General features: G+C 43.0%; 1 protein-coding gene across 1 annotated transcript; it reads left to right on the top strand.

Moving 5' to 3' along the window:
• Positions 1–1,778: 1,778 nt before the first annotated feature.
• Positions 1,779–23,274, top strand: ZNF286A (zinc finger protein 286A). The gene is made up of 5 exons (XM_039227399.1): positions 1,779–1,952; positions 2,885–2,973; positions 6,485–6,599; positions 8,291–8,383; positions 18,941–23,274. Exons 1-5 carry the CDS (start codon positions 1,925–1,927, stop codon positions 20,170–20,172), a joined length of 1,557 nt encoding a protein of 518 aa, XP_039083330.1. The 5' UTR covers positions 1,779–1,924; the 3' UTR covers positions 20,173–23,274.
• The last annotated feature ends 575 nt before the right edge of the window (positions 23,275–23,849 follow it).

Raw genomic sequence — 23,849 nt, 5'->3', positions numbered from 1 at the left:
TGGGAGCTACATCACATAACGGGAGCCAGAGAAGGGGAGCTTTCTGGTGGGGACATCATTTTCCCCCAGAGTTTTTGAAAGCCACTTCAAAAGATTTTAGCAGTAAAGTCACGTTATAGTCTTGCTTTAGAATGGTCACGGAGCAGAAAGTGTGGAGAACACACTGGTGGGAAAGAAAACTTGAGGTAGGGACTTGGGAGATAGACCGTGAAAAAGATGAGTTGAGGATATTCAGGTTCTGGCTTTTGCAAAGGGGTTTGTGGGCGGTGAAAATCATCCACCGAGAGGGGCGCCTGGGTGGCTTAGTCGGTTAAGCGTCCGACTTTCGCTTAGGTCATGATCTCGCGGTTCGTGGGTTCGAGCCCCGCGTCGGGCTCTGTGCTGACTGCCAGCTCAGACCCTGGAGCCTGTTNTCGCTTAGGTCATGATCTCGCGGTTCGTGGGTTCGAGCCCCGCGTCGGGCTCTGTGCTGACTGCCAGCTCAGACCCTGGAGCCTGTTTCAGAGTCTGTGTCTCCCTCTCTCTCTGACCCTCCCCTGCTCACGCTGTCTTTCTCTCTCCTAGAAATAAATAAAAAACATTAAAAAAAAAAAATCATCCACCGAGAAGAGGAAGGGCAGTTTAGACGTTTTAGAGTTTGGGGGGGGAGGGTAGGTTAGTGAAAGAATACAATCAAAGGCATGCTCCTTTGAGCAAACAACCTCTTTTGATAAATTTAAGCTGTCACGGCTGCAAAGAATCTGTCGCTCCAGTGTGTTGAAACTGGCTGAGTCTCTTCAACTCACCTATCTCACACAAGTTAATTCTCTGTATTACAAGTCGTCTATGGATGCACGATCATGTTTGGGTATACAACCCGCTGTTCCCCAAAATACAGAAGGGAAGAGAGGAGTTTGGGGAAGACAAAAACATGGAGAAGCCATATGCGGTCAAGTCATATGAGAGTTGAGGCATTAGCGTTGAATTCCTCAGCAGCCCCAAGCGCTGCGCTGCAGCCCCACGAAGAGACAAAGCGAGAGGTACAGGCGGACTCGGTTCCGTCTCTCTGGCGTTCGCGCTCTCCCTCCGGGGAATCCGACACAAGCGACGCGGCCCGATACTCTCGCGAGAGGGAAGGAGACCACAGCTCCTTCGAGTCTCCCAACCGCGCCACGTGTGCTCCCACCTGCTGAGAAACGGGAGTCCGGCAACGCCCAGGGGCTTCTGGGATTCGTAGTTCCGGGGCTGGCTGAGGCCTGCCAGCCTTGCCCCGCTCCTTCTTACGCATGCGCGACTCCGAGCTGGCCCAAGAAGTTCGTAGCCTTTGTCAGGCCCGGGATGGGAGGTGAGTTGGACGCTGCCGTGCCGCTCTTCTCCGCGCAGCCGAGGTGGTGGCCCCTGGGGCATCCGTTCCCGCCGAGTCGGGGCTGGAGTGCGCGTTTGTGGAAGGGGCCTCGAGGGAGGACCACGAGCCCCATCCCTCCGCGCTCCGGCCCGAGTCCCTCCCGCGGTGCCGCCTCCCCGGGACGCGGCTGCGAGCGCGGTGCGGGCGGGGGCGCGACGGGCGGGGCGCGGGGCAGTCGCGGGGCTTCGGGGAGCGCCCGGAGCGCTGCGGGGTTTGTCTGCGCGCCTGCTGCCTCTACAGGTCCCGTGCGGCCGCTCGGTGCCCCCAGGGACGGCTGCCAGCCGCAGGGACAGGCGCCTGGCACCCAGCCTCAGGGATGCTGTCCCCGGGTTTCCAGGTTCCAGCCTCGCAGGACCGAGCCAGGCTCCGGAGTGAGGAAGAACCCCGACCCGACCTGATCGAAGCCGTTCAGCGCAGCCCCCCGAGGGAAGGCAGGGGGGAGGCCGCCGAGGCCGCGGGGGCTTCTCACTGTTCGGCCCGGAGGAGTCTGAACTGGCGGGGGGACATCGGAATAGTCGGAACCGGGAGCAGGTGGTGATCATGGAGACCGATGTGCACGCGAAGAGAGGTGAGAGTTGCAGAAGTATTGAACTTGTGTTGTGCAAGGGCCAGATTCCTTCCTCCTGAAGGGAAATCGGTTGCCTCGCAGGAGGTGGCCCTTGGTGGAGAGTGCTGTCCGTCTCCTTTGTCTGGGGGGACGGATGGGCTCCTCGAGTGAGCATGGAGAGCTTGGTGTGGGATCCATCCCCCTTTCATCTCCAACTGGGCGCCCAATGGACCCTTCAAAGCCACCCTCAAAGTCCGAGCGGAATGTTAGCTTCTGAGTTGTGAGCATAGCCTCGATGACTTTTTCTCCCACTTTCTTCCTCCCAGATGATTATGCCATCCTCGCTTCAATCATCGGTCTGAGAATGTAGCTTTTTGCTTGGCAAAAGTATCTTCCACACCTTTTATGCCTTTTTGTCTGGACAACAGCCCTATGATTTCAATAAGCAAATGATTTTTGTGTTACACAGGAGAAAACAGGCCTGGAAATCTGTGACTGACTTCCAGTACTGCTCACGCAGCCTTTGTTGAAGTTTGGCCTCCTACATAAGAGTTAGATCCCGGGTGCTTGTTAGATTTCTAGATCGCACCGCAGACTCAACTAATGATAATTATTTGGAGATGGGACACAGCAGCCTACGGTTGTAAAGAAACTTGGCAGGATGTTTTTTGAAAACCGTTGAGCCTGTTTTTCTGATAGGGACGTTCAGCTCGGGGATCAAACGGAGTTATTTTAATTTCTAGATCAGAGAGTGCCATCTTCCAGAATGTGTTATAATTGTGGCAGTACTTCCGGACATTCCCCATGATGCTGGGATCCTGGGTTGCTTGGGGCTCTCTTTTGTTAGATCTTTGCAGGGAGGGTCATTAGTTTGGGGGCGGGGGAGGATTTTAGACTTGCAAATCTGAGCCTCAAGATGGATGTAGGCCCCATCGTTACTTTCTTGCCCTTAGCCCTGTCTACCCAGGATTCTCCCCTTTCCGAAGGGCAGAGCACAGAAGAGGGGGAAGTGGCAGCTTTGCGCCTCACAGCTAGATCCCAGGTAAGTGGAAGTCCCTACTGATTATTGAAAATGCCACTTCATTTCTCAGTACAGATGTACTCCTTTGTTTTTAGTGTGGACTTTCGTTGTCTCCTAGAACTCGTATAGAGAGCTAGGTTCCAGTTCTAAGAGACTGCTTGGGTATCTAATGCACTCAGTAGAAAATGTTTTCTATTTACCCATAGTACATTCCCTGTGTAGTATTTATTGTCATTCAACAGGCATAGAAGGAACGTTGCCCTTCTTTTGACCATTTATGCTCATTTCTGTGCTTGGTAACTTAGGAAGCTTATTTTATTTTTAAATGTTTATTTATATTTGAGAGAGAGGAAGGAGGGAGGGGCAGAGAGAGAGGGAGACAAAATCTGAAGCAGGCTCCAGGCTCCGAGCTGTCAGCACAAAGCCCCCACGCGGGCCACAAACCGGGAGATCATGACCTGAGTCGGAGTCGGTTGCTCATCGGTCGGAGCCACCCAGGCACCCCCGTAAGGCTTAATTTAATGAGTTAGAATCCAGCCCTCCAAACTGGTGAATGCTGAAGTGTTTTAGAGGTGAAGTGTTATGTCTACAGCTTACTTTCCAATCCGCCCCCCTTCCCAAGGGAAAATATTAAGAATTGTTGAATTTGAGTGGTGGTTGGACGATGTGGGCAAACAGTGTATTGTTAGTCTCTTAACTTTTTGAGCCAGCCAGGCACCCCTTCTCGGCATCCTTATATACTCGCTTGTCTCCGTTGGTTTCTCCAAAGCCTGTTTTAGTGAAGAATATTTAAGTTGCAGCTCATGAAAACTCAAATTGGCTTCAGCAGAAAGAGTTCTTGACTACCGTAAGTGGAACATCCAAGTGTGGTAGAAATAGAATCCAAACCGTATTATTAGAACCTACTCTATCCATTTCACTGACCTTTTTTCTTCCTCTTATTGGGTATAGCTGTCAAGCAGGCTTTTTTTTCCCTAATGCTGGCTCCTAACATAGGTAAGCTTACGTCTTCCCACATTGAAGACCAGAGAAAAAAAGGAATTTTCTCTCCCACTCCTTCCAGCCCAAGTCCTGGAATTAACTCTTTAATGGGCATTAAGCGCATTCTGGCATCCTTATTGGGCAGATATGGTGGTAATTTTCTAATTGGTCAGACCTAGGGAATAGAGTATAAACACACGTCCCACCCATGAGTCAGGTATGGAGTTAGTACCATCTGAACTATATTGAAAGTAGGCAAGCCTAGGGGCCAGAGGAAAATCAGGGTATAGGTACCAGAGGAAGGGTGAATGCTTTATATATTTCAACACTTTGATAATGGATTCAGGACTGTTACAGCTTCCGGTGGATTAAACCTTTCATGGAAATTTTTAAAAAGCTGTCTCTTGCAATGCATGAGATCTTGTTTAATGCTAACTTTGTGGCTATCTTTCTTACTAGAATTTTCCTGGGCTATTTTTTATCTTTAACATATTAGATTATTAAAAATACTAAAGTTGGGGCGCCTGGGTGGCTTAGTTGGTTAAGCGTCTGACTTTCGCTTAGGTCATGATCTCACGGTTCGTGGGTTCGAGCCCCGCATCGGGCTCTGTGCTCTCAGCTAGCTCAGAGTCTGGAGCCTGTTTCAGATTCTGTGTCTCCCTCTCTCTCTGACCCTTCCCTGCTCACGCTGTCTCTCTCTCCTAGAAATAAATAAAACACTGGAAAAAAAAATTTTTTTTAAATAAATAAAAATACTAAAGTTCAAATTCTTGCTCCCTGTAACCAGGTGAACAGCACAGACATATATAAAGATAAAGATAATATTACCTCCCCAGATTCAGTCCCCCACCTCTCCCTACTGAGGATAACAGTGTGTTGTATATTTCCTTTCACTTCCATCTCATCCCAACTTTGGGATTTTTTTTTGAGTGTCCTTTCTGTAAATAGGATGTGGCTTAAAAAAAAAAAAAAGAAAGAAAAAAAAAAAGAGCCTGAGTGGCTCAGTCAGTTAAGCGTCTTTGGGTCAGGTCATGATCTCGTGGTTTATGAGTTCAAGCCCCCCATGGGGCTCTGTGCTGACAGCTCAGAGCCTGGAGCCTGCTTCAGGTTCTGTGTCTCCCCCTTTCTGCTCCTCCCCTGCTCCCACTCTGTCTCTGTCTCTCAATAATAAATAAATGCTAAAAAAAATTTTTTAATTAAAAACTAAAAGCCTTGGGGCGCCTGGGTGGCTTAGTTGGTTAAGCGTCCGACTTTCGCTTAGGTCATGATCTTGCGGTTCATGGATTCGAGCCCCGCGTCGGCCTCTGTGCTGACTGCCAGCTCAGAGCCTGGAGCCTGTTTCAGAGTCTGTGACTCCCTCTCTCTCTGACCATCCCCCGCTCACGCTGTCTTTGTCTCTCTCTCCTAGAAATAAATAAAATATTAAAAAAATAAGTAAATAAACAAAAACCTTTTTAGGAGGTAAATGAATTCATATTAATTACTTGTTATGTTTCAAATTTTTCTTACCACGTGATTTTTATAATTCTCTTTGCTGTGCTTTATTTCTTTTGCATTGTTTCTTGTCTTTTGTGCAATAGATTGCATTTTTGTTCAGTTTTTTTTCTTCTAATGGTCTGGAAATTAATTCCTATTGAGTGTCATTTCAGCTATAGATATGCAGATTATAGGATCAAGGCTATTTTTTATTCATAATATCTTGTCTACTTAGTGGCTACTTAATGATTTTTATAGTTTGTGTTATTTTTCAAAGATGATTCCTGTTATTTTTTTATTCTTGTTATTTAAATCTCTGGTTATTTCCACTTTGGAAACGCTGTTTTGAAATAATCTTAGACTTAATAAAATGTTGTAAAAAGAGTTTTCATATACTCTCCATTCAGATTCTCCGAAAGTTAACATTTATCTCATTTTTTATAATTTGTTACAGCTTTTATGTATTTTGTGTTACATAAATTTAATCCCATGATAATTACACATGAACATTTATAAGTTATATCTGTACCTTGAATTAATTTGTTGCTGTTAGTTTCCAATTTAGTGCTTTTTGCCTTGTATTCCATGCCTACCTGGATTTGGTGCCCGCCGCCAATCTTTTCATTCCATAACTTCTTCCTTTCCAAGTTCTGCATTTCAATTCATCTTCTGATTGGCTAAATTGATCCTTTAAGTTTTTATTGAGGACTCACAAGGAGAATGATGCAGACCTGCGTAATTTTTCCTCTGCTGTTTTTTGTTTACTTTGCCAAATTGCACTGTTGACTCATTGGTTCATGTCTGAACCCTTTATTCCTCAGAAAAACTATAGTTTCAATGGAAAAACCATGGTCTTAACTTCTTTTGGGTCTCATAATGAATCCGGGACATAATCGATACCCGGTGACTTTGGAGTATTCCGAATCTGAATACACGACAAGGCTTGTCATTTATCACAACCATTTCCCCTCGTGCATGTATTTTTACATATCTACTCTAGGGCCAGCGGAAATTGGGGGGTGAAATTGAGCCTGTTGAGTGAAAGGCGGTGAACAAAAGTATGTTTGTGTCTTAGGCATCAGTGACATTCAAGGATGTGGCCATGGACTTTACCCCAGAGGAGTGGGGGAACCTGGATCCTGCACAGAGGGAGGTGATGCTGGAGAACTACCGGAACCTGGTGTCGCTCTGTAAGGATGGGCTCTCACTGTGACTCGAATCTGCTGCTTACGGGGACATCGTTACTTTACTGAAAGTGAAATAGCCTAACAAAGCCTTCGCTTTTGCATTCAGAAATCATAAAATATTGATCCCTTTGGGCCCTGTTTCTGCCTTAGGCTGTTGGGGAAATGTCTGTGCCTGTCTTATCTCAAAATTCGTTGGATTCGAATGACACTATTTCACAGTAGCTTAAAGGGGATAAGAATCTTGATTTAGGGAATCATATACATTATCAGAAATCTCCTTTATTTTTTTAATCACATGGCCTGGCTTTCCCTGTGTTAGCTTCATTCTTAGGATCTCCCCATGTGGCAAAGATGGCCATTGGCAGCTCTAAGGTGGCATAATGCTTTCGTTTAGAGAGAGAGAATTCTCTGTGGCCAGTGTAGAGCTTGTGCTCACCTCCGTGGGGGGTGTGTGGGTGTGGGCATGTGCAAGCAGGTACACGCACATGTATGTGTTCATTCGGGGGTAGACGGAACTATGGTGTCTTTCCCCAGTGATATTTACACATAAACATTTAGAAGTTATATTTGTACCCTTAGTTTGTGGCCATCATTTTCTAATTTAATACTTCCTACCTTGAATTTTGTGCTTATGTAATAAATTCCCTAAGAAGGTGGGTTCTGGTAAATGAAGAAGGAAGAAAGGTGAAAACCATTAGAACCGAGACAAAAACTCTAGTCACCACGGGGCACAACTTTCTGTGCTGCCCCTGACATCCCACTTTCTCTACTTCCCCTGACATCCCACTTTCTCTACCTCCCTAAGTTAAGGACTCTTGAACTTCCTCAACAGGGAAATAAAGACAAATTGTCTTATTTTTTTAAGTAAGCTCTACACCCAATGTGGGGCTTGAACTCATGACCCGGAGATCAGGAGTCACGTGCTCTACCGACTTGAGCCAGCCAGGTGCCCTGAGAGAGTCTCTTCTTTTTGACAGGCAGAAACATTTGGCGTTTCCAAGGCAGATACACTCCTTGCCAGACCCAGACTTGGCTGTAGATATTTGGAGCTCCACTCAGAGATCCATCCTCCCTTATTTCCGGCTCCCCATAATATCCGGTCTCCTCTAGCCTTTGTAGATCATGGGACTGTGTTCTAGAATAGACCTTTGAGGGGCACCTGGGTGGCTCAGTCGGTTAAGCGTCCGACTTTGGCTCAGGTAATGATCTCACGGTTCGTGGGTTCCAGCCCCTCATCGGGCTCTGTGCTGACAGCTCAGAGCCTGGAGCCTGTTTCAGATTCTGTGTCTCCCTCTCTCTCTGACCCTCCCCTGCTCATGCTGTCTCTGTCTCTCAGAAATAAATAAAACATTTTAAAAAACTCTTTTTTTTTTTTTAATATTTTTATTTATTTCTAGGAGAGAGAGAGAGAGACAGCGTGAGCAGGGGAGGGTCAGAGAGAGAGGGAGTCACAGACTGAAACAGGCTTCAGGCTCTGAGCTGGCAGTCAGCACAGAGCCCGACGCGGGGCTTGAACCCACGAACCGCGAGATCATGACCCAAGCGAAAGTCGGACGCTTAACCGACTAAGCCACCCAGGCGCCCCAAAAAAACCCTTTTTTTTAGAATAGACCTTTGTGCCCATCACAAATAGTTAAGTTCTGTTTCTTGTTGTTGTTATTTTCTTTGTTTGTTTGTTTGTTTTAAATGAGCAGGGCTTCCAGTTTCCAAGCCTGAGAACTACAGTTTGGAGAACGGGAAAGAACCTCTGATGCTTGAGAGAAAAGCTCCCAAAAGCAGCTGTTCAGGTGAGTCAGACACGTGCGAGTCTACAGAAACAGTAGTGCCACAGGACAGTGTGAAGGTGACGCTTTTCAGTGCTTATGAAAGAATATTAGAAATACCTACGTGCTCTTCTTTTCTAAATATCTTATTTTAAATTATACAGCTTTTTAAGTAATATACAAGTTGAGAAAATAAAGTAACACACGTGTTCACTGTCAAACACATGCCAATATTTTGCTGCCTTTGTTCTTTATTTTGCAATGTAGGATAAAAATACCCCAACTGTACAGTTCTCTGAATTTTCACAAATGAACACATTCATGTAACTAGTACCCAGATTGAGAAACAAGCTCACCAGTCCAGAAGCACCTTCGTCCCTTCATTCCTTCCAACACTGACTTTATTCCATGGTCTAACACCATAGGCTAGTTTCAACTGTTCTTAAACTTTATTTACACAGTTTTGTAAATAAAACTGATGTCTGACTTCCTGAACGTGACCGTGAAATACATCCATGTTCCTGCACGTAGTTGTAGTTCATTCTCTTTATTGTGCCATCTTTCATTGTGTCGGTATTGCCAGCTTATCCGTTCTCTTGAGATGGGCATGTGGGTAGTTCCCAGGCGGGGGCTGAATGAAGAGGGGAGGGCTGCCCTGTATATTCTTCTGACGAACACATACAGGCATCCTTTGGAGAGTAAAGCCAAGTGTTGCAATACAGGAAGTCAAATGAATTTTTCAGCTTCCCGTTGCTTACAGAAGCTCTGTTTATATTACGCTACAGTATACAATAGCGTTAATGTCTTTAAAAAAAATGCACATACCTTAATTTAAAAATACTGTCTTAAAATGCCGTCATACAAGCTTTCAGCAAGTCGTAATCACTGACCACAGATCGCCATAACAAACACAATAATAATGAAAAAGTTTGAAATACCACAAGAATGACCACAATGTGACGCAGAGGCACGAAGTGGGCAAATGCTGTTGGGAAAATGGGGTTGATACGCTTGCTTGATGCAGGGTTGCTACAAACCTTCCATCTGTAAAAAAAAAATAAAATAAAATAATGCAGTACCTGCAAAGGACAGTTGAGTGGAATGGAATAAAACAAGGGATGCCTGTATCTGCATTTCTTTTGGATAAATACGCGGGTAGAAGTGTTGGATCCTGGGGCCAGTGCATGTTTCCTTTTGGTAGATAGCGCCAAATAGGCTTCCAAAGTCATGGTCTTAGTTACAGTTACCCTCCCACTGCAGAGTGGGTGAGTATGAGTTGCTCCACGTCCCCATCAGCACTTAATGTTGTCTGTCTGCTTCATTTAAACCATTCTTACAGGTGTGTGATATCTTTTGAAGAAATAAAAAATGGTATAGATTTAGTTAAAGTCCTTTTATTTGCTTGCTCCCTAAAAGTAACTAGTTGCAGTAAATCATTCTAATGTGTGTGTGTGTGTACTCACGTGTACACGTATGCACGTGTCAGAAAGCGCTTCTGCAGGGGCGCCTGGTGGCTTAGTCAGTTGAACGTCTCAGTCTTGATTTTGGCTCAGGTCACGACCCCATGGTTGTGGGATCGAGCCCTGTGTCAGGCTCTGTTGAGTGTTTTTTCTCTCTCTCTTCCTGTGCCCCTCTCTGGCGCTCATGCTCTCTCTCTAAAATAAAATTTTTTTTTAAATTATGTATGCATAGTATTATGTTATACTTTTTATTTTGTAATCCAATTTTTTAAAGCTTCACATTGTATTTTGAATAGTAGCTATGTTAATACATATGAATTGTGCTTATTTTAACTGCTGTGGAGGAAGTTCATTGTGTAAGTGAACTAAACAGTTTATTTTAGTTTCTCTGCTGTTGATAAGAGAGTTGCAGCGATCATCCTTTTATTTGCTCTTTACATTCATCTTGAGAGTTGGTTTCAGTATATAACCAGAATAAGAATTACTGGATCTTCAAGTATCACACGTTTGGCTTTGTTAGGAACAGCCAGGATCCTACCCCCATCCGGGCCAACAGTTGATGCTATCATATTCAGTAATTCGTGTTAGGCTGATGGGTGTGAAATGAAATTTCATGGTTTTTAATTTGTGTTTCTCTCATTATGAGTTTTAGAAATTCGGATGTTTCATTGGCTATTCAGGCTTCCTCTTTTGTACATTACCTGTTTGTATTCTTTCCCTTTTTTTTTAATTGGGCCATTCACATCTTTTTCTTGATGTGTTGGAGTTCTTTATATATTTTAGATACTAATTTATATGACAGGTACCATTACAAATCAGTGGGAAAAAAATACTGGTTCTTTTGATCTGTGGATTATTCTATTTTATGGTGTCATTGCATGCAGAACTTTTTAATTTTAATGTTAACAGATTTATCTTTTTTTTTTAATTTTTTTTTTTTAAATGTTTTATTTATTTCTAGGAGAGAGAGAGAGAGAGACAGCGCGAGCAGGGGAGGGTCAGAGAAGAGAGGGAGTCACAGACTGAAACAGGCTCCAGGCTCCGAGCTGGCAGTCAGCACAGAGCCCGATGTGGGGCTCAAACCCACGAACTGCGAGATCATGACCTAAGTGAAAGTCGGACGCTTAACCGACTAAGCCACCCAGGCGCCCCCAGATTTATCTTTTTTTATTTATTTTGAGAGAGAGGAAGGGGGGCCAGAGAGAGAGGGAATCCCGAGCAGGCTCCGTGCTCAGCCACAGAGCTCGAACTCACAAACGATGGTATCATGACCTAAGGCAAAATCGAGTGGTCAGAACACTTAACCAACTGACCCGCCCAGGTACCCCTATCTTTTTTTTTTTTTTTTTCAACATACATTATGCTGGGGCACCTGGGTGGCTCTGTTGGTTAAGCATCCAACTTCAGCTCAGGTCACGATTTCATGTTTTGTGAGTTCGAGCCCCACATCAGGCTCTGTACTAACAGCTCGGAACCTGGAGCCTGCTTCTTATTCTGTGTCTCCTTCTCTCTTTGTCCCTCCCCCACTTGTAATCTGTCTCTCTCTGTCTCTCAAAAATAAATAAATGTAGGGGCGCCTGGGTGGCTTAGTCGGTTAAGCGTCCGACTTTCGTTTCGGTCATGATCTCGCGGTTCGTGGGTTCGAGCCCCGCGTCGGGCTCTGTGCTGACTGCCAGCTCAGAGCCTGGAGCCTGTTTCCGTCTGTGACTCCTTCTCTCTCTGACCCTCCCCTGCTCACGCTGTCTCTCTCTCTCTCTCTCTCTCCTGGAAATAAATAAAACATTAAAAAAAAATTTTTTTTAAATAAATAAATGTAAAAAAATTTTTTTTAATAATATACGTTATCCTTTTTCTGAATTGTATTCCTTATTCCAATGCCAGGAAGATAATCTCTACTTTATTTGAAAATGTTCAAGTTTTATCTTACAGGTAAATACTCTTGGGGAGTTTGCATATTGTGCGAATAAGGAACTACTTTTATCTTTTTCCATGTTTAAAACTGATAATTCAGCGTCATTTATTGAAAAGTCTATATTTTGTCACAGATTTGTCTCATCCCATATATACTTAGGTCTGTTTCTGGGCTCTCTGGTTTTACTTGTCTTTCTGTGCTGTAACATGTTTTAGTTAAAACAGTAATTATTTTAATTTTACTTTATAGTTTGTCTCTAAAAGGAAATCTTGCCTTAATATTCTTTTTTAAATCATCTTGTTCTTTGGAATACAGAAAGTTCTAAAATCTTCCCCTGTGACTATAGATTCATCTTTTCCCCCATGTGGGCCTGTCATTTCTTGAGACTTGCTTATTTATAACCCTTCTCCCTTTCGTTTTTTTTCTAATATTTTTACTTATTTCTAGGAGAGAGAGAGAGACAGCGTGAACAGGGGAGGGTCAGAGAGAGAGGGAGTCACAGACTGAAACAGGCTCCAGGCTCTGAGCTGGCAGTCAGCACAGAGCCCGACGCGGGGCTCGAACCCACGAACCACAAGATCATGACCTAGGCGAAAGTCGAACGCTTAACCGACTGAGCCACCCAGGCGCCCCCCTTCTCCCTTTCTTTATGGGACATCTTGCCATTTTCTAAATGAGCTACAAGAACTCTTCATACATGAGCATTTATTTCTCATCAGATGTTTTTTCTAGGTTTTGTTCTTCAGTTCTGCTGTGCTTTTTAATGTACAAATTTAATGTATTAAAAGCTTCTAAATTTTCCAGTTTTTGACTTGTGCTTGGAAATATCTGTCTCCAGGGCGCTTGGGTGGCTCAGTTGGTTAAGCGTCCGACTTGAGCTCTGGTCATGATCTCACGATTCACAAGATCGAACCCCACATCGGGCTCTCTGCTGACAGCTCAGAGCCTAGAGCCTGCTTCAGATTCTTTGTCTCCGTCTCTCTCTGTCCCTCCCCTGCTCATGCTCTGTCTCTCTCTTTCTCTCTTTCTCAAAAATAAATAAAAACATTTTTTAAAACTTTAAAATCAATCTAGCTCTTGATTTTGACTCAGGTCATGATCTTGCAATTTGTGAGTTCGATCCGCATGTGTTAGGCTCTGTGCTGACAGTCTGGAGCCTGCCTGAGTTCCTCTCTCTCCCCCTCTCTCTCTGCCTCTCCCATGCTTGCTCGTTCTCTCTCAAAAGAAATAATAAACTTCAAAAGAAATAGTTCTCTCCAAGATTAAGGAAATATTTGCTTCTGTTCTAGTATATTTGTTCTCTAATTTTTCTTTTAAATCCTTAATCTGTTTGGAATGGCCTCTTCTCTGGTTGTATCTTTTTAGCTTTCTTTTCTGAACAATTAAATGAATCACTCAAGGCTTGGTTTTAATCTCTCATCCCTCTCTGTGCTTGGAACGATAAGCTTGAGCGTGTACACAGGACAGTAGGGAACATACCTGAAGGAAGCGAGCAGGGTGGAACTGACAGACTGTAAGAACTCGTTCCTTACCTGAAGGGAATAGCCGTTACTCCATTAGCTCAAGAACTGGCACATTTTTCTTATATAAAGGACTAGTGAATAAAGAATTTAGGCTTTCTGAGACATATGGTTTCTGCCGCAGTGACTCAGTCAGCCGTGGCAGTGCGGGAAAGCAGTCATAGATGTCACATAAATGAATGGCTGTGTTCCAATAAAACTTTATTTAGAACAATAACAGCAGGCTATACTTGGCCATCGTGGCTCCAATTGGTTGTCATTCAGTATATTTCTCGCTTTTATGAAGAGAAACCCACAATTTGAATTTCTGTGTACAGTCTCTCTGTTTTTAAATGTTGTAACTAATCTCAAAAATCCATACGGGGCGCCTGGGTGATTCAGTCGGTTAAGCATCCGACTTGATTTTGGCTCAGGTCATGAACTCACAGTTCATGGGTTCAAGCCCCGCATGGGTTCCATGCTGACATTACAGAGCCTGCTTGGGATTCTCTCTGTCTCTCTCTTTCCTTCTCTCTCTGCCCCTCCCTTCCATTCTCTCTCTCTCTCTCTCAAACTAAACACATACAACTTTTAAAAAATCTGTATAAACAGTGTGGCCCAAACACCACATGTCTGAGGGTCAGATTTGTCCCACCGGTCACTTGTTGGCAGCCTCTGTTTTCTCCCACAACCAAATGACCGTCTCTACCGAGATGAATCTCAAATTTGTGTTTCCAGCCTAGATCTCTCCTTGGGCCTCCTGTTGTAAACATTTGTGTAACTATGTGATGTCTTTATTTGCTTATGTTAAAGATGCCTCAGAACAACACATTTAAAAGATTGCCTGGGGCGCCTGGGTGGCTTGGTTGGTTAAGCGTCCAACTTTCGCTTAGGTCATGATCTCGCGGTTCGTGGGTTCGAGCCCCGCGTCGGGCTCTGTGCTGACTGCCAGCTCAGAGCCTGGAGCCTGTTTCAGTCTGTGACTCCCTCTCTCTCTGACCCTCCCCTGCTCACGCTGTCTCTCTCTCTCTCTCTCTCCTAGAAATAAATAAAACATTAAAAAAAAAAAAATAAAACCGATTGCCTGATACACGGCCAAGTTCTCTGTCCACCCGGGAGGAGCCTTTTCCAATCCTTGTCTTAATGACACTCGCTGTCCTATCAAATTGCACCAGCCAGAAATCTATGAATGGTTTCTACACACCCCTCTTTCTCCTTTTCCGGTTCATCGCTGCATTGATCTGATTTTATTGTTAGTATTTTGTCATTCTTAGCATCCCTCCATCACCCTTGTGTTTGCCTGGACTACCCTGAGATTTCCGTCATTCTTTATATCACGGTGAGGGCGAGGTTTTCAAAATACAAATCTGATGGGGTCCCCCTTTTGCTTAAAGTGTTTCAGTGTCTTCAGTGTCTTGCTCTTAGAATAACGATCAAAATCCCTGAGGTCGACAAAGTCTTGTAAAGTCTGGCTTTTAGTCATCATTCCAACCTGATCTCACACCCGCTCTCCCTGTTTTTGTACTCTTAACTTAGCAGGTCTTAGGTACTCTGGCATCAAGTTTAAGATGCCAGCTTAAACAGCTCACGCTGTCTCTCTCTCTCTCTCTCTCAGAAATAAATAAAACGTTAAAAAAAATTTTTTTAAAGAACAAAACAATTATAAACCCATTACATGTCAGTGGAGATAATATAATTTTTATGAACACAACTATTTGCTGCAAAAAAGATGTATTCAAAAGAATGCATTGTTTTACATTTTTACAAATCTGTATTCTCCTGCTTCTGAATGCAGTTTGTTGTGATATGTTGTTCTGCTTGACTTGTGTGAAAGAAATGCAGCCTCACTCCAGTACATAGTTGAAAAACAGAGGAGTATTTTAGGTGTTTCAGAGAAGTGTGGCTGTTCTGATACTACTCCGAAGCTGGACACGTGGTAATTTCTTAAAGAGGAGATACAGTGTGGCATCTGAAATCAGAGCTGTCAAGTTTTCATATTCTTTTGTTAAAATCTACTGATCTTTTGGAAAGTAGTGGTTCACTGAGTTATGCAGATCTTCTAAGTACTGACACATTACATTCTACAGCTATTTTTTAAATCACAACTTAAAAATAATTTTTTTAATGCTTATTTTTGAGAGAGACAGAGTGTGGGTGGGGGAGGGGCAGAGACAGAGGAAAACACAGAATCCTTAGTAGGCTCCAGGCTCCCAGCTGTCAGCACAGAGCCCAGCACGGGGCTCGAACTCAAGTACCACGAGATTATGACCTGAGCCGAAGTTGGACCCTTAACCGACTGAGCCACCCAAGCACCCCATTAAATCACAACTTTTAATATTACCACTGACCTTATCAGAAGAGTCTTTAAGGATTAAGAAGCGACCCAACTCTCAGTGACAGGTACAAGTTTTCCAAGATTCTGGTTTCTGCCTGAAAGGTGAAATTTTATTGAATGCTCTTGATTGTTTTCCTTGAAGTGACGGGCTCACTTCATACCTGCCAGATACTCAACTTGGATTACGTGGTTTGGATAAATTTGTGGCTAGTTCAGCTCACAGCTCAAATGATGTTACAAGTGGTTCGCTTCAAGACACCCATCATACTTGGATACGAACAGATTTGTCTTATGAATATTCCCTGTCTCATCAATTCAGAATTTTTAAAAGACACATCCTCGAAGTCTGAAATTTAATAAAGCTAATAATGTTTACTGTTTCCTCAGACATTTTTAAGTGAAACTGTATTTTTTCTTTTTTTTTTATTTTCTCTTAATGGTTTATTTATTTCTGAGAGAGAGAGAAAGACAGTGTGAGCAAGGGAGGGTCAGAGAGAGGGAGATACAGAATCTAAAACAGGCTCCAGGCTCTGAGCTAGCCTGCACAGAGCCCGACGTGGGGCTTGAACCCATGAACCGTGAGATCATGACCTGAGCTGAAGCCGGGCGTTCAACCGACTGAGCCACCCAGGCGCCCCTGGATTTTTTTTTCTTAACTGCGAGGACACGGCAGGGAGGAATACAACCACCAGTACGTTTGTTGTCATTGTCCTGATTTGCACTAAGTCAGGAGCACTTTCGCCACGTTTACTTGTGCGACATCAGCGTAAGTGATGAGACAACGAGTGAGGCAGAAGACATCTACGCATTAGATGGAAAATAGTTTGGAACCTCTGGCCCGCCAGGGGTGTACGGACCACACTTTGAGATTCCTACCTGCTTTCTTCCATCAGCCTTATATCAAGTTTTGTTTGATGTGTTTAGCAAACACTTATCAGCACTTGCTGTGTTAGAGTTTTCAGCGGTTTATACTCATTTAGTGCTTCTTTAGGTAGGTATTGTCATTATTCTTCATGAAGTAGGTACTGTTAATGTCCATCTTACACATAAGGAAACCGAAGGAGAGAGGTCGAATAACTTGGGCCAGGTCACAGAGCTGGGATTAGGTCCATGCAGTCTGATTCCAGAGTCCTTGCTTTGAAAGGCTGTGCTTTCCTTGTGTGTCCCTCTCACCTTGGGGCTTTTGTGCCTAGCATTCCCTCTGCCTGGAATGCTCACCCCTGTGCTTTAGTACTTGTCACCCTGGGACACTCACCCAGACTCCAACCCCACTTTCATTTCAGCTCAACGATTTACTTCCTTGAGGAAGTCTCCCCTCATCTCCCTAGGTTTCCCCTCTACGTTCTTGCATAGTGTCATTTGCCTCTTATTCCTCAGTACTTAATTACTACGGGTGCATTTTATACATGCATTTGTGAATGTTGGCCTAGATTCTCCACCCCTTCCTGTGCAGACTGCGTGTGTCTTTCCCAGTGCCTAACACAGAGCCTACTGTATGGTAGATACTCAGTAGATAACCGTTGAATACTCGGATAGAAGAGAAGCTCGGTGAAGGAATAGAATTCATTTGACTATATAGCATGAGAGCCATCTAACTTAATTTTCTTCTTTTTTTGATGTTTATTTTTGAGAGAGAGCATGCAAGCAGGAGAGGGGCAGAGGGAGAAGGAGACAACAGAATCCAAAGAAGGCTTCAGGCTCTGAACTGTCAGCACAGAGCCCATTGCAGGGCTCAAACCCATGAGCTGTGAGATCATGACCTGAGCCAAAGTCAAACACTTAAACCACCTGAGCCACCAAGGCACCCAAACTTAATTTTCTTATAAATGTCTTATCACTTGCGCCATTTGTTGGAAAACAAATTATCTTTTATCTACTGACTGAAATACCACCTTTGTATTGGTTTTAATCGTATACGCTTGACTATTTCTGAAATTGCTCTACTGTTTCATTGATCAATCTATTGGTTTAACCACACTCTTTAATTTACTTTAGCTGTATAAAGTAGTTTTATATTAGATATAAAAATTCTAATACAATATTTAGACAGTTCTAGCTTCCATCCCTGCCCTCCTCTATTCTGACACTTTCCTCATAGGCAGCCATTTTAATTAGTATTTCATTAATCTGTCCTTGAGTTTTGAAAATACAACCAAATATATAGGTATATTTGTATCTCCTCCCCCCCCCTTTTTTTTTCTACACAAAAAGTAATAAACTATACACACTCGCTTGCAGCCTTCTGGTTTTTAAAAAAATTATTTACTGGGGCGCCTGGGTGGCTTAGTTGGTTAAGCGTCCGGCTTTCGCTTAGGTCATGATCTCGCGGTTAGTGGGTTCGAGCCCCGTGTCGGGCTCTGTGCTGACTGCCAGCTCAGAGCCTGGAGCCTGTTTCAGTCTGTGACTCCTCTCTCTGACCCTCCCCTGCTCACACTGTCTCTCTCTCTCTCTCCTAGAAATAAATAAAACATTTAAAAAAATGGTTTACTGTATACTGGAGAGAACTTCATACCTATATATGGAGATCTTTCTGATTTTTCTTTTTTTTTGATCATTGGATTAAATTTTTATTATTTATTTATTTATTTGTTTGTTTGTTTACAAATAGTTTATTGACTTTCTGATTTTTTAAAAAGTTGCCTAGCACTCCATTTTATGTCTACACCATAGTGTATTTAATGAGTTCTCTACAGTAGAATGTTAAGATGTTCCAGTTTTATGTCTACATTATAATGTGTTTAATGAGTTCTCTATTTTATAGGTAGAGATTTTATATTTAAGATTTACCAGTCTTTTGCTGTCTCAATTAGTGTTACAATGAGGAGTCTTGTGTAGGTATAATTTCATATATTTGCTACTATACCTTTGGGCGATCATAGGAGATTTTTGATCAGAGATGTATTATAAAAGCATTGTGAGGGAAGATTAGAATGGAAATGGGATGCATATTTGGACACGAGTAGGATCGGATGTCTGGAAACCCAGAAGTCATAACTGTCCTCTACACTAAAGTGATAACTGTGTATTTATTACAGAAGTCCATAATTCAACAAGAATTTATTTCTCCCCTCTGCTGATGTAGTGTGCTCAGTACCTGCTTGTCCAGTGATGTATTGCTTCATCTGCATCTCTCCTTCTTCTGTATTTCTGGTCATCTGTATCCCCTTTTGACTGTCCTGGATAAGGTCTACTCATTTTCTCCACATATACCTTGCAAATTGTTTCCTTCCTTTTGCTTCTCTTTGCAAATTGCCTTACAAAAGTCAAATCCACTTACTCCTTGAAAGCATGCTTTTCATCTTCATTAGCTGTTACAGAATCGCCTTTTGTTGAGCACTGAAAACAAAGGGAATTTGCATTTCCAATTTCTTTCAGACCTGGAGGCCAAACCTGAGGGCAAAGATTCAACTTCAGCGCAAGATATTTCCAAAGAAGAATCATGCCAAGCTGCAGTAATAGACAGACTGGCAGGGAATGGTGTCTGTGACTCCGGCTCAGAAACAGCTGTTGAATGTGAAAATTGGGTAGAGAGTCCGCAAGGAAATCAGGAGAGACACTTGAGAGAAATGTTCACCCATGTGAACTCACTCCCTGAAGAAGGAGCTCATGAGCATGACGTATATTGGAAAAACTTTAGTCAGAAGTCTGTTCTTCTCACTCAAGACAGAGTTCCCAAAGGACCCTATCCCTTCCATACACTTGAGAAAAGGTTGAAACCGAAATCAAACTTAATGAAAAAGCAAAGAACCTGTAAAGAGAAAAAGCCTCATAAATGTAACGATTGCGGTGAGCTCTTCACTTATCATTCAGTGCTGATTCGGCACCAGAGAGTCCATACTGGAGAGAAACCCTACAGCTGCAGTGAATGTGGGAAATCTTTTAGCCACAGAGCTAATTTAACTAAACATCAGAGGACTCATACCAGAATTCTCTTTGAATGCAGTGAATGCAAGAAGGCCTTCACAGAAAGCTCCTCCCTTGCAATACATCAGAGAATTCATATTGGGGAGAGACCGTATGAATGCAATGAGTGTGGAAAAGGTTTTAATCGAAGTACACATCTTGTACAACATCAGTTGATTCATACTGGAGTGAAGCCGTATGAATGCAATGAGTGTGATAAAGCCTTCATTCATTCATCAGCTCTTATTAAACATCAAAGAACTCATACTGGAGAGAAACCCTACAAATGTCAGGAATGTGGGAAAGCCTTTAGCCATTGCTCATCCCTTACTAAGCATCAGAGAGTTCATACTGGAGAAAAGCCATACGAATGTAGCGAATGTGGAAAAACCTTCAGTCAGAGCACACATCTTGTTCAGCATCAGAGAATCCACACTGGAGAGAAACCCTATGAGTGTAACGAATGTGGGAAAACCTTCAGCCGGAGCTCAAATTTTGCTAAACATCAAAGAATTCATATTGGAAAGAAACCATACAAATGTAATGAATGTGGGAAAGCCTTCATTCACTCGTCAGCTCTCATTCAACACCAGAGAACTCATACTGGAGAGAAGCCTTACAGATGTGACGAATGTGGGAAAAGCTTTAAGTGCAGTTCGTCCCTCATCAGACATCAAAGAATTCACACTGAAGAGCAACTCTGAAAGATTAGTGAATGTGAAGAGATGTAAGTTGGTTTTATCACTGTGTTAAATACCTGAGCATTTTGGTGGAATACCCATAAAATGCTGCTGAAGGACCAATGTGTACGCATCTGATTTTACTTGCATAATACATAGTTTTGAGCCATAAACAGAAGGTTCGTTCTGTCCATTGATTTAATCAGTGTGAAAGCTTCTAGCCAAGGATCTCAAATTTTGACCCTATCCCCCACCCCCCACCACTACCAAATACTCTTTCATGGAAATTCAAGAAATCCTTGTGAGTGGATAGTAATATAATCATCGTAAGATCTGGGTCCTCCCTCTTTGTCACATCGAAGCCCTCTTATAGCTTCTCATTCTGAATGGAAATTCTTAATTCGATAACTTGGGCAGAGGACCCATATCTTTATCATCAGGAAGACACAGAGTGAGTGGTTCCTCTTTGGATCCAAAGTAGATCTCCACATATACAGGTGGTGTCATTTCTCCAGAGAGGGTAATTTCTTTTACATTAGCTATAAAACTTAAAGGTTAAAAGTCGAAACATGCTTTGGATCCTCTCCTTTCCCCAAAGGCTACTGTCTCATTGGATGCACGTAAATAAAATGTATTTACAGGAGGTTTTAAGTCACATTCACCTAAGATTATGCTGGTCATCGGTTTAGAGAATTGTGAGCCCTCTGCTGTGTAGATCTTTTCCTACTTCCTTGGAATTACCCTGAAGTTGAGAATGGGTCAACATCTTAACTGTAGTTTTCAGTCAAATGCCTCTTTTCTCATCCTTGGCATTGAAGGAATCCTTGTTTGTTTGGTTGTTTGTTTGTTTTATAATCAATTGGAGATTTCATTTCTTTACATCATTTTGCTTTCTGTAATCTATGCTTGGTCACATTGAGGAAAAAGCCCCCCAGGTGTCAAGGGTCTGAGAAGTTGATGAGTTCAATGTGTTACTATATTTAGGGTCCCAGTCAAGAAGAATCACTGAAACAACTGTGAGACACAGCACACAACTTCCTGTCAGATACGGAAAATAGTTCAGAGAATTGTGACTCACTGGAGGATAAGCATCTTCCCTCCATGAAGAAGAGGTTGCCATTTCTCTGGCTCTTAAATCTATCCACATTTTTTGTTATTACTGCTCTCCCTAAGTGTGTTTTGGTCTTTGCTATATCCCAGAGCCATAAAGAAGGTAGAAAAGACCTGAAACCACAACGATGACTTGACATGTTACATGGGTGACCAAAAGCCAGCGGCGGGATTGGAAAAGCAAAAGTTCAAATAAATATATAGCCAAACGCTATGCAAATGTCAGTTTTTATTGTTACTCTATTGTATGAAAAGATTGTAGAAAAGGTAGAAGGAAAATAGTTACAGATTTCTTCTCTCTTCACCTAACTTCTGTCCTTTATGAGCATTTCGGCAACCGGTCCGTGCTCTTGCCTTCTCCACCCTATCCTTGTTATTTCTTACACTCCCTTCTCTGTAAACCTTAGTTGTATTATTGAGGAAAAGTAGAGGAATAGATTTTAAAGAAGTGGTAGTGGAGAGCAAACAAGATTCATAAGGATGAAGGAGTTAAATCCAGCAGCGATGAAAATCAAAACAATAGGAGATGGGACTGAAAGGGCTGGAAAGAGGTTTGGGAAAGAACAAAAGACCCATTGAGAAGGTGGAGGGAAGGCTCAAGGTCTAAGAGGTCAGAGTAGGAGGCTGACACAGGAACTAGGGAAAGGCACTTAATCCTTTTCACCGCCTCAATACTCCATGTTCACGGAACAGACTATGGCCTGGACCCATGGACCAAGTCCAGCCTTCTGGCCTGTTTCTCTAAACACAAGGCTTAGTTGGATCTTGACCGCACCCATTCATTTACGTTTCTTGGTGCTACAACGGTAGAGTCAAGTAGTTGCCGTAGAGATTGTATGTCCCCACAAGCCTAAAGTACCTGAATTTCTCATTATGCCCAACACTTGAGTGAAAATAAAGTCATCGTTTGGGGGCCAAAATGTGACTAACAAAGTAAGATCCATGTGGGCTTTTCAAAGTTGGGTTTGAATTCTACCACCTCCACTTAGCTTTTATGTGACACTACTGCCTCTGAGTCTCAGTGTCTTTATCAGTAAAAACGGGAATAAGTCCTTCTTCTCTCCTAAGGTGGTGAGGATTAGATAAGAATGCATGTAAAAGAGCCGGCACATGATAGATTATGTAGAAAGCTTCTATGTGTATGTGTATATGTATATGTTCGTAAATATATACATATATATACATATTTTAACGAAGCATCTGTCCATTTGGGCTGCTACAACAAAATAACTCAGACTGAGTGGCTTACAAACATTCTCACAGTCCTAGAGACTGGCAAGTTCAAGATCAAGGCCTCAGCCCATTCAGTGTCCAGTGAGGGTCTCCTTCCTGGTTCAGGGACAACCATCTTTTTCTTGGTAAAAGGGCAAGGGGGCTCTCTGGGGCCTCTTTTATAAGGGCAGTAATCCTATTATAAGAATTGAGCCCTCATGACCTACTCACCTTCCAAAGACCGCTCCTCCTAATACTATCACTCAGGGGATTAGATTTCAAGATAAATAGGGAGATAAAAACTCAGTCTATATCGTAAGTGGCTAAACATGGATCAAGTAGAAATTATTTAAGAATGAATGTATCTTACACCTCTTGTTTACCAGTCAATAACTGTGACCATCCTACTATCTAGCTCATCATAGAGAAGGGGCTTCTCTTTCTGCTCTTGCCTCCATCCGGTGCTGCTTCCTAAGAGCCTCCCTGAGACCTTGGGGAGTCTACGTTTTTCCCTTCAGAGTACCACGTAACCAGGAACGATCTGACAGTTCCAAAGACTCAAGTTTGTAATCTTTTCAGTTTCAGTAGCATTAAGAAATTTGCTCTGAGTTAGTTTTACTGAGAACTCTGACCCTTTACATTTCAGTATTTGTTCTGTTTATGCTCAATGTTCGATCTATGTGTTTGTACTCCAACGTGATTCTTGGAAGTGTTGATGTTCCACTTTTCCAGTGTTTTGGGTTACCTATAAAACCAAATTTGACTGCTCTTACTGGTCCACTGTCAATAAAGATGTTGTTTATATATGTGTGTGTATATTGTCAGAAACGTTTGTAAATTGCTTCTGAAGTTTCCTAATTTAAGCATATTTTAAGAGGCAAAGAAAGACTTCCCATAAAATCATTCAGGAAACTGATGACATTTCTAATTGTTCGTCTGGGCTTCACCACTTCTCAGACATGGGCTGGGAAATTCCCGCCACAGCCCATGTATCTGCAAGAAGGTTAAAGAGTAGAGGAGGATTGTTTCTACCAAATGGTCTTGAGTCCTCAAGCCAAGTGCAGGGCGTGATGGAGAAAAACACGTACCACTCATTTAGCAAGAGTAACTATGAAAAGTACAGTTATAGCTAGACAAGATCAGGTAGACTGACTTAGTGTAAATTTTAAATTACATCCGGCTTTTGGGAGGACATATAACCACCCAAAGCATGAAAACAATAGTACTGGGGTGCCTGGGTGGCTCAGTCGGTGGTGTCCGACTTCAGATCAGGTCGTGATCTCACATTTCGTGAGTTCGAGCCCTGCATCATGCTCTGTGCTGACCTCTCAGAGCCTGGAGCCTGCTTTGGATTCTGTGTCTCCCTCTTTCTCTACCCC

Source organism: Hyaena hyaena, unplaced genomic scaffold, assembly GCF_003009895.1.
Source record: "Hyaena hyaena isolate Hyena2069 unplaced genomic scaffold, ASM300989v1 scaffold_27, whole genome shotgun sequence".
NCBI lineage: Eukaryota > Metazoa > Chordata > Mammalia > Carnivora > Hyaenidae > Hyaena > Hyaena hyaena.
The sequence above is the reverse complement of the archived record's forward strand: the minus strand, read 5'-3'. Positions and strand labels throughout refer to the sequence as shown.

Excerpts from the sequence above, each read along its gene's own strand:
- ZNF286A (XM_039227399.1), top strand. The coding sequence starts at position 1,925 with ATGGAGACCGATGTGCACGCGAAGAGAG. Across the intron at positions 1,953-2,884 it reads CGATGTGCACGCGAAGAGAG|CCCTGTCTACCCAGGATTCT; the intron begins GTGAGAGTTGCA and ends TCTTGCCCTTAG. Across the intron at positions 2,974-6,484 it reads GCCTCACAGCTAGATCCCAG|GCATCAGTGACATTCAAGGA; the intron begins GTAAGTGGAAGT and ends TTTGTGTCTTAG.